We start from the raw sequence: 11,048 nt of genomic DNA on the forward strand, positions 1-11,048 counted from the left end.
TTCTACAATGCATCATGCTTGGAGAGCACTCAAAATCCCTTCAACGTTTATTGATGCTGTTGGTTTACAGTAAATCAGTGCATTGAATTTAATGACTAAATCCCAAATAATGCAAGCTGAAGCAGAATAATAGATGCAATTCTTCTAAAGTTCGCCGTGGTCAATCTTTTCCTGATGTAGCCGAACCTTCTCTGGAAGGATTTGAGTCATGAAGACAAAGCGATCCTTTCTCAGATGCTGGGCAACGACCTGCTCTTTAGCTTTTATGACCAGGTACTTCTCTTCTTTGCCATAATTGGGCCAGTAAGCAAGGCCATCACCATTTGGCGACCTGCAAAAAATACATGAACTTGTCTGTTTCGGTTGGCGTCAAACAAGATTTGCATTATTACCCTGTCCGAGCAAAGTTGCCCCAGTAGGCCATCATTGTTCTACTAAGTTCTTCTTCCTCCTCCAGGCATGTTGCTATAACAAAAGTACTGCAATTTGTAAAACACTTTGCACTCTAGGTAAACAATGCGATATTTATTGAAATGTCAAACTTGGTCTTACCATTTAGCTTGATGTGGCCCGTTGTAAAGCAAAACCCTAAAACTGTAAAGAGTTCATCGGCATGGTCACACCTAACAAAGCTTGGTCTTTTTGCTTTCATGAAATTAGGCGGATGCTGATACTCATACAGGTAAACGTGGGCACCTGCATCTACAGATAGAGGAGTCAATAATATTATTTGTCATTGACAAATAATTGATGAAAAATGTGTTTGTACTCGCTGTACCTCTGTGCGCATTTGCAGTCTTAATGGCAGGAATGGTAAACAACATATCCCCAAAGAACTCGGTGAAAGCGTCTCTATTTTTTACACGATCTTCACCATCTCCGAGATATTCATCCGCCATCAGATCCATGACAATAGAGTCTTCGAGCTAAAGAAAATAAATGGCACTTTCCAGAAAAACTTGCATCCTTAAAAGAAAGCAATATGATGGCATAAAAGTCTTACATTGGAGCTGAAGAGTACGAATGTGTTTAAAACCTGCTCCCGGTCCATTCCTTCAGTCCAGTTTGGAGGAGCCATGAACTAGGAAGAATAGAAGTGATTGCATTTATTTGTTAGTGCAACTATGGAACTTAGAGATTGCAGAAAACATTAGTAACACTTACAGCAGGAATTAACCAACCGCCTTCATGGTCATTAACACCAGTCATGAATGGGATTTTCAGAATTTCATGCTTCTCAAATAGTTCATTTATTGTTTTTTTAAGGAAGTATCCATCTGTAGTAATCGTAAATCTTAGGTTTGGATCCTGAGGAAATACAGTTTAGATGAGAGACAGCAGTTAGAAAAACAGGGAGCAATGTCGTGAGTTTTGACACCTATATGCGTTTTGCATTATACCGTAAATTTCGGACTATAAGCCAATACTTTTTTCCCCTCCTTTTGAATCCTGCAGCTTTTAGTACAGTGCAGCTTATTTGTGGTAACACTTTATTTGACAGCATAAGACCGTTATAATTATGACATGACAATATCATGGGAATTAATGAATGCTTAGGACAGATGTCATTACAGTGTATCACAAAAGTGAGCACACCCCTCGCATTTCTGCAGATATTCAAGTATATCTTTTCATGGGACAACACTGACAAAATGACACTTTGACACAATGAAAAGTAGTCTGCGTGCAGCTTATATAATAGAGTTAATTTATTTTCCCCTCAAAATAACTCAAAATATAGCCATTAATATCTAAACCCCTGGCAACAAATGTGAGTCGCCCCTTAGAAACTACATCCCTAAATGTCGAAATTGAGTACTGCTTGCCATTTTCCCTCCAAAATGTCATGTGACTCGTTAGTGTTACTAGGTCCAGGTGTGCATAGGGAGCAGGTGTGTTCAAGTTTGTAGTGCAGCTCTTACACTCTCTCATATTGGTCACTGAAAGTTCCAACACGGCAACAAATGGCAAAGAACTCTCTGAGGATCTTAAAAGACGTATGGTTGCGCTACATGAAGATGGCCAAGGCTACAAGAAGATTGCCAACACCCTAAACTGAGCTGCAGCACAGTGGCTAAGATCATCCAGCGTTTTCAGCATTTTAAAAGAGCAGGGTCCACTCAAAACAGGCCTCGGGTTGGTCGTCCAAAGAAGTTGAGCGCACGTGCTGAGTGTCACATCCAAATCTTTTATTTGAAAGATTGTCTCAGGAGTGCTGTCAGCATTGCTGCAGAGATCGAAGAGGTGGGGGGGTCAGCCTGTCAGTGCTCAGACCATGCGCCGCACTCTACATCAAATTGGTGTGCATGGCTGTCACCCCAGAAGGAAGCCTCTTCTGAAGACGGTACACAAGAAAGCCCGCAAGCAGTTTGCAGAAAACATGTCAACAAAGCACATGGATTATTGGAACCATGTCCTATGGTCAATGAAGAGACGGGAGACGAAGATTCATTTGTTTGGTTCTGATGGTCTCAAGCATGTGTGGCGGCGACCAGGTGAGGAGTACAAAGATAAGTGTGTCATGCCTACAGTCAAGCATGGTGGTGGGAGTGTCATGGTCTGGGGCTGCATGACTACTGCAGGTGTTGGAGAGTTACATTCCATTGAGGGAAACATGAACTCCAACATGTACTGTGAAATACTGCTGTAGAGTATGATCCCTCCCTCCAGAAACTGGGTGGCAGGGCAGTGTTCCAGCATGACAATGACCCCAAACACACCTCCAAGATGACCACTGCTTTACTGAAGAGGCTCAGAGTAAAGGTGATGGACTGGCCAAGCATGTCTCCAGACTTGAACCCAATAAAAAATCTTTTGGGGATCCTCAAGTGGAAGGTGGATGTGCACAAAGTCTCAAATATCCGGCAGCTCCGCAACGTCATCATGGAGGAGTGGAAGAGCATTCCAGTGGCAACCTGTGAGGCTCTGGTCAACTCCATGCCCAGGAGAGTAAATGCAGTTCTGGATAATAGTGGTGGCCACACAAAATATTGACAGTTGACATGTTGTATGTATGTTAATATTGACAACTTTCGATTAGGGGTGTACTCACTTTTGTTGCCAGGGGTTGTTTTGAGGGGAAAATAAATTAACTCTATTAAATAAGCTACACACAGACTACCTTTCATTGTGTCAAAGTGTCATTTTGTCAGTGTTGTCCCATGAAAAGATATACTTAAATATCTGCAGAAATGTGAGGGTTGTACTCACTTTTGTGATACACTGTAAGTGCTACCCGGCAAATTTTGTCACTAACTCCATGTATGTCTAGGTCGGATCTTTAAGATCCATTCCAAAGTGAGATAATTTGTAGGATGACGCTAAATGACAGCTGTCATAAGCATTTATTAATTATCATGACAGTGTCATGTCATAATTATGATAGTCTTATGACACCGCTGTCAAATAAAGTATTACCGGTTAATATCTTTTGGTGTAAAGATCCGATAATACAGTGAGGACGGCTGCGGCTTATAGTCCGGTGCGGCTTATCTATGAACAAATGCCGTTTTCGGTTCAAATTTTGTAGGTGGTGGCTTAGTGTCAGGTGCAGCTTATAGTCAGGTGCGCCTTATATATAGTCCGAAAATTACGGTATTTAAATCAGACGGAATTATTTTATACCTGTGCAAGAGTCTGAAAAGTGTCAAAATCAGTCTTTTTCAAACAAGCAGCAATCTTCTTTGTGCTTTCAATACTACATCCAGATGCATTTGCAATCAACTGAAAATGGAAGGCAAGGAAACATCAACTATAAATGTTATCATGTAACAAACAGGGGAAAGAATTTAGATTTCAAAATAATAATCAACCTGTGCTACTGGTAAGGGATCATTTGACAAGAACGCATCCATAGCAGCAGTGCCACTTTCAGCAATGGCTCGATGTATCAATCCGTGGGATAATGGTGATAGAAGCTGTTATGAAACCCAAATACGAGCATGAATAAAGAATTTTGGAAAGTTGACCTATCATCCGAGTGATCCTCACCAACAGGGAAACGCTTACTCCACCAGCCGACTCTCCAAATATGGTGACCGAGGCAGGGTCTCCCCCAAAGTTTTCAATGTGCTCTTGGACCCAGCGGAGAGCTTCAACCTGGTCAAGTAGGCCAAAGTTACCAGGCACATGCTCATCTCCTGTGCTGGATAAAAGATACAGTACATGCCCAGCAATTTGAAATGTTGCTCAGATATGCTCAATGAACATTTGAATTTAAATACTTCCAAGGTAATTCTATCATTTGCTGTGGTTTTCATTTGAAGTCAACACATATATTTCATTACTGTATTGGCGGGTCACATCTGTCAGCCACTGCGCAACGCCTTCAAGTAGGTGGCTGTCCTACAGTCCGCTTCAGTTATTCGCAGTCGGTGGCAGTTAGTCAACACATGAAGGGATCCAATGCCGGATTTAGGTTAAAAAAGTGCGAAAGCTGTACCGCATAAAAACGGGAAGGATTGTCTCAGGAGTGATTTGTTCGAGGTATCAAGGTAATTATTAGATTTTTCGTACCATGCATGCATTTTGAAACGTGAAAAAAAAATCTCAGTGGGAGAAATTAGCCGCTACAGCATTGACATTGTACTTGGCAATATTTACGTAAAATAAATGCTAACTGCATGGTTTTTTTTTTCTTTTGCTTTTAACCAAGTATCGAGACTGTTTTCCATTGATATCTATAAAGAATTCAGGGATTTAAGCATTATTAACGAGAATTTTCGACGGAAAAAGCTTTTTGCTTACATATGGCGGCCGCTAATTTCATCATTAACGAGCCTCATAGTTCGCAATATTTATGTAAAATAAATGCTACCTGCAAGGTTTTTTTGCCTTTAACCAAGAATCAATCAATAAAGAATTCAGGGATTTAAGCATTTATTCACAAGAATTTTCATAAAAGCTCTTAGTCTGTGTTTCCACTTGGTCAGCTTTGACGGCGATAGGCCCCCTATGAATCGGTCCCGTGTATCATAAATACATTATGAAGTCGATGGTCCACACAACATTTTATTAAAGATATATGAGGTGTCGGCAATATTTTTGGTATCGAGGTACTTTCATGCAGTGATCATATCGAAGTCAGAATTTTGATATCGTATTTGGACTAGTGGCAACATCATTTTTAAATTTGACGACTAAGGTAAAATTTTGTGATGTAAAATCATGCAGCAGTCTTAAGTTCTTGTGCACTGTTCAAAATAATGTTTTAATTTGCTGCTTGTGTAATTACTGTTTGAAATTTTAAATCTGGACTGCTGAATTAAAAAAAGACTCCATAATAGCCAAGCAGGAGGAGGAGGACTGAAAGACATATTTCACTCAAATGGCCTGTTTTTATACTACTAACCTGAGAAAACCCAAAGCTCCCAAGCGATATTGGATTGCCACCACAACCACATCCTGGTAAGCAGCTATGGCAGATCCATCATACATTGAAGCTGATCCTAGTGTAAAGCCTCCACCATGGATCCATACCATGACCTGGTAACCAAGAAGAAATTCTGACAAGGTTTTTGACTGAGACAAATTTACATTAGATGAAAAGGTACTCTAAAAGTGATACATTTTCATCTTGAATCTGTTATACAAAAAAATTAACAACTCTTAAGGCATAACAGAGTGGGAATTACAGTAGATAAATAGTATCAGTCCAAACTAACAGAAGATGTCACTTACTGGGAGCTTAGTATCAGGAGCTCTATTTGCAGGAGTATAAATGTTGAGGTAAAGGCAATCCTCTGAAATATCTGGGATCTCTTTTGCTATGCCACCAATCATATCCAGCAGATCAATAAGGAATTGTCTATGTTGAACGCACCTAAAGAAAGATTTTTAATATATGTATATATTACTATCATAATGTAGCAAATGTAAAAGGTAACATATTCCCCAGCAGTACTATAGAATTGGAAAACAGAGTAGCTCACATTGGTGGCTGCTTGGTTGCATCTCTCACTCCTTGCCATCCCTCCACTTTCTGTGGTGGAGCGAATCTCAGACCAGGCCCAACAGGTGGCTTTGCAAATGGGACAGCTAGATAGGCGTAGACCCCTGTCTCCTTCCCTTTTACAGTCACATACTCCCCTTTCAGACTGCCAAGCGCCGTGTGAACTCTGGGTGCTGTCAAGCACAGAATCAGATTTCAAATGTTCAAAAACGCTTTTTTTGATCATTAAACAGTGAGCCAACACACACACTTAAAGTTGGGCAAATATAAACATTACATAATCCGATTTGATAACATTTCCTGATGGTTTGACATCACGGGGCATTTCATGAAACAAGGGGCAAAAGAAACTCCCTCCCCATTGGTAATGTTAATAGTAAAGAGGTTACAAGAAATCTCTTGTCACACGCACCAAATAGTTTTCTGGTGCGCACCAGATAGTTTGTAGTGCGCACTACGTACTACAGTATCTGGTGCACACCAGATTGTTTCTCATGCACACCAGATAGTTTCTTGTGCACACCACATACTATCTGGTGTGCACCAGATGCAAAGGTATAGGTTTGCATAGGGGACGGTAGCGACAAAACACTACCAACTTTTCAGGAGGCTCAAATTGTCCCCACCAACTTTTAAGCAACCTTATTTTCATTAGATAATGTGTTCAGTTATATAGGTCATTTAGATTGTCTTTCCATTTGTTGTAACGATAGAATTGACCCATCCCATTATTTAGTGAATTATGTTCATTATTTTCAGACTTACCTTTACCCCTTTTTCACTTGCTGAATGTGCCATTCTGTTTTTTTTTCCTGAAACGCACGTTTGGTTGGCTGATGACTTGACCCCGCCCTTCTCTCCCCCTTCACACATACAAACGCAACTCTCACAGTCCAGAATTACGTGCCATGGAAGGGATATTAGAAGTTTTTTTTAGGCCAGCAGCCCGCCGTAAGTAATGTAAAACGTAATTGTTGTGAAACGCACCACTAATCTTGCTACTGAAAGTCCAACCTGCATCACAGTTTAGCATTACCATTACATTAAACTGTGTGAACTTGCTAACGAAATAGGAAGCTGCTTAGGAGAAGTGTCCTTCTGTAAGTGTTTTCTACTATGTTAACATTAATTAAACCGTGAGAAATATAATAATCTCTGCTCAGCTGTATGAAGTTTAGTGTACCAAGGTGTATCCCCTTCTCCCCAGTTTTCATTTTTATTTTGATTATGTGGTCTTAAAGCAGCCCAAAGGAGCTTTCATTTTTTGTTGAGTTGGGCTATGCTTGTGGACAAAAGCAGTAGTGTTTTTCCTGAAAGGAGGCTCCTTTTTTTTTTTTTAATTCCCTGACTGAGAAGTTTTTTTTTTTGGGGGGGGGATTTAATTTATTTAGACAGACAATTTTAAGTGGAATTTAGACAAATGTTTATTTTATTTATTTATTTATTTTTGCATTCCTGGACACTTAAGAGATGATTAACAAGTTTGTATTTCTTGTGTATGTTAATATAATTTGTGTTCAAATCATGAAATTTTAATTTCCTAATAAAATCCAGACATTTATTTAGGTTTTAAAAATGTTTTTTTTTAGCAGTTTTTGAAAACAAAGGTTTGAATCAAACGGTGTATCACCTGAACCAATACATATGCACTGCAAAACCCACTTCCTTAAAATTGAAGAAAAAAAAATCTCTTGTTTTCAGTGTAAGAAATAAGTGAAATTGTTTGCTATAGCTTCAAGTAAATTTTACTCAGATTTCTTGAAATAATCTAAAATAGCTAGCTGAAAAAAAGCTTAACAGACTTAGTTTAAGTAAAAAAAAAATGTATACTTAATCTTAGAAAAAATTGTTCTTATATTTTCTTAGTTCAATAATACAACTAGCTAATGATAGCACCAACATATTCATAGTTAGTGTTGGCGTTCAATGTATCTCTCTCTCTCTCTCTCTCTCTCTCTCTCTCTCTCTCTCTCTCTCTCTCTCTCTCTTTTGTTCCCCTCCTGTTTGCTGGTTTTTCCTAATAAACGATTTATACCAATCGGACACTCAGATCTCCATTCACTGTGACAAGCAGCTGAACAGGACAAGTTAAAGGAAAAAAAAAATTCTTAATTTGAGAATAGATATTGTTCAAAACATGTGTGAAAGCATTTTTTTCTTGATTTAGGTGAAAAATGACTGACTTTTTGATGTTTAGGCTTAATAAGAACAAATGGTAATATTAACTAAAAGTAAGTGGAAGAATCCGACGCATTAATGTTAACTAGCCTTTAAAACTCAAAACAACATGAAAATTATTCGACTAGATTCAAGAAAAGTTAAGAGATTAAGATGTTGTACTGTAAATTTGCAGTGTGAAAGTTAGTATAGGTCAATACAGATTTATTTTTGCATCACTCATCAAGCCTATTCTTTAATTAGGTTCTTATTGGAGAGAAATGTAGCCCTGACTGCCGTTCACCCAATCTGTTGAGTTTAATTAATGTACCGTCCCCAGCAAAATGTGTACATGCAGGTTATGATTAAGGTTATGTATATTGTCCCTACCAACATTGAGACCAAGGGCGTAGATTTGCATAGCGACGGTACGAACATAACACTACCAACATTTCAGGATGCTCAAATTGTCCCCACAAACTTTTAAACAACCTCATTTGCATTTTTTAATGAGTTCATCAAATAGGTAATTTAGATTGCCTTCCCATATGTTGTAAGGATACAATTGATCCTACCATTACTAAGTGAATTTTTTTTTTTTATCATGTTCAGACTTATAATTACCCCTTTTTCGCTTGCTGAATGTGCTAGTCCACCCCCCCAAACTCATGTTTGATTGGCTGGTGATTTGCCCCCCCACACACACATGTGCATTGACCGGACGAAAATACAACATGTCGACAACATGCCGCCTCATCCGCCCCCTTCAAAGAGGAGGGATATTAGAAATTTTTTTTCAGCCAGCAGCAGCCACTGTAAGTAATGTAAAAAGACATGAATGTAATGGAAGTGGGGAACACACCACTAATTTTGCTACTGAAATTCTGCTAAAACCTGCATCTGAGTTTGCATTACATTAAACTGTGTGAATTTGCTAACCTGCAAAACTCGAGTAGGAAGCTGCTTAGAGACAAGTGTCCACCACTTTTGTATGTATTTTCTGCTGTTAACGTTAATTAAACTGTGAGAAATGTAGTGAACCGAAGTTTACCCCCTTCTACTCAATTTTCATTTTTATTTTGTTTATGTGGTTGTAAAGCAACACTTGGTAACTTTTCAGTTTTGATCAATTTCAGCAACACTGGTGGACAAAAAGCGGTAGTTTTTTGAAGACTGCATTTCCCATGAGGACCAGCGCATTAGCGCATAGTGTCTTCCTATGAGGGGCGTATCAGAAAATAACTGAGAAGCACTGGTATAACTCAATACAGATTTATTTTGCAATGATCATTTAGCCTATCAATTAATTAGGTTCATATTCCTGAAAAATGTATCCCCGACCCCCATTTACCCAATCTGTTTGGTCTTATTAATGTTCTGTTCCCAGCAAAAAGTGTACATGCATGTCATGCTGTCATATCGTCCCTACCAATGTTGACCCCAAACCTACACCCTTGATTGAGACTAAACCTACGCCCTTGACCAGATGGTCGAAATATATCTTATTTCTATCGATGTCCCTTTAGGGGCTCCGTAATATTGCAACGGGTGACACAGTGGAGGGTTAAAACCGAGGCTATGGCCTTTCCTGTGTGGAGCTGTATATTACCCCTGTGCCTGTGTGGATCTTCTCAAGGTATTCTGCTTTCCTCCCACATCCCATAGTATATGGATTAACTGAATGTTTTAAATTAGTTTTAGATGTTACTATCAGTTATAGTTTGTATATTTGTGCCCTGCTTAAAACCAGTCCTTGGTGTTCTAATGACCATAGTCAGCATGGATAGGCTTAAGCACCTCTGTGACCCATGTGACGATAAGCGTACCAATGATGGATGGATGTATTGGGAAAATTGGTTAATCATGAACAATAAAAACAATAAACTTGAACGACTGGTAACTGCAGGGATTGGCTATGCCCTTTGTACACAAAGCTCAGAAACAGTACATCACGCTTTCATAGTTGGTATGAAGTTGATTTCCTATATTGTCATGATATTTCCTCACACTTACTGACCAGGACACGTTTCATATTGAATATTGCATATTTATAATTTAAAAGCAAACCACCTGCAAAAATCTCTCAACACGTGGACACACGAGTGAACTTGGTACCATTTTCCATCTAGCTGAGCATTAATCTTTTTGCTTGTTGCCATTTGTAATTGTCATACCTCGTGATCTTTTACGTGAAACTAATCTGCACTGATTGAGAACGATTGCTGCAGTGCAACAATATGCTAGAGTGAGATTTCACATCACGGAATGTCTGTAATAAATGTTACTTACCTTCACTTGCAGCCGCGACACAGAAATAAAGCACAACTGTAAAAAAACAAAGTCTTTCTCCTCCACATAACTCCATGTTGCTGCTGGTTCTGTGAATGTTGACGCTTTGATGAAGTTGTTGTAAAGAGGTGTGCTCAAGTCAGCTGACCTTTGCCCTCTGTGCACACTTGTTGTATTCATTGTGCGGGTTCAGTCCAGCTTAACAAAATGAAGGCAGCCGAGTTCGTCTCTAATTCACACGTTGTAATCTCCCAGTCTTTGTGCTCTCAATTTACCTCACCTTCTTTCTGTCATGGCCTCTGTTCCTGTTGCTGCACGCCCTGATAGCCTTCAGTTGCAAATAACCTGTGTATTTAAAGACATGTTGTCAGTGCCTGTCTGTCAGACCATCTACAAAGTCTGCCTATTGCCTGCCTGCCTAGCGCTCCAAATCTGACTTTTTGCTGAATCTGATTGCTGCCTTCTCTCCTGCACAGGACTCGACATGCCTTCTGTGTTTGGAATCCTGCAAAGCCCTTTGGCCTGTACTACGAAACCGGTTTTCTGGCTTATCAGGTCAATTTGAGTGTAACTTCATCGCGTGCAGCCTAACTTCCCGAGACTACGAAAGGTGGATATGTTGACACCAGGGACTGTTACCATGGCAGTATAC

The 11,048-nt window shown here is 39.4% G+C and overlaps 1 protein-coding gene across 2 annotated transcripts; it reads right to left on the reverse strand.

Annotated features, from left to right (window-relative positions):
- Nucleotides 1-29: 29 nt before the first annotated feature.
- ces2b (carboxylesterase 2b) lies at nucleotides 30-11,048 on the reverse strand. Of its 2 annotated transcripts, XM_057836761.1 has the most exons (14): nucleotides 10,677-11,048; nucleotides 10,397-10,562; nucleotides 5,931-6,123; nucleotides 5,680-5,821; nucleotides 5,351-5,484; nucleotides 3,991-4,144; nucleotides 3,813-3,917; nucleotides 3,625-3,723; nucleotides 1,165-1,308; nucleotides 1,004-1,081; nucleotides 779-926; nucleotides 553-702; nucleotides 393-465; nucleotides 30-331 (listed from the first exon to the last, which is right to left on the reverse strand). In XM_057836761.1, exons 2-14 carry the CDS (start codon nucleotides 10,470-10,472, stop codon nucleotides 145-147), a joined length of 1,683 nt encoding a protein of 560 aa, XP_057692744.1. In that variant the 5' UTR covers nucleotides 10,473-10,562; nucleotides 10,677-11,048; the 3' UTR covers nucleotides 30-144. The 2 variants fall into 2 exon arrangements, with proteins under 2 accessions (XP_057692744.1, XP_057692743.1); XM_057836760.1 differs by having other exon boundaries at nucleotides 10,397-11,048.

The sequence above is a fragment of the Corythoichthys intestinalis genome, chromosome 5 (assembly GCF_030265065.1).
Source record: "Corythoichthys intestinalis isolate RoL2023-P3 chromosome 5, ASM3026506v1, whole genome shotgun sequence".
Lineage (NCBI taxonomy): Eukaryota > Metazoa > Chordata > Actinopteri > Syngnathiformes > Syngnathidae > Corythoichthys > Corythoichthys intestinalis.

Excerpts from the sequence above, each read along its gene's own strand:
- ces2b (XM_057836761.1), bottom strand. The coding sequence starts at position 10,472 with ATGGAGTTATGTGGAGGAGAAAGACTTTGTTTTTTTACAGTTGTGCTT. Across the intron at positions 6,124-10,396 it reads TGTCGCGGCTGCAAGTGAAG|CACCCAGAGTTCACACGGCG; the intron begins GTAAGTAACATT and ends TGTGCTTGACAG. Across the intron at positions 3,918-3,990 it reads GAGTAAGCGTTTCCCTGTTG|CTTCTATCACCATTATCCCA; the intron begins GTGAGGATCACT and ends GTTTCATAACAG.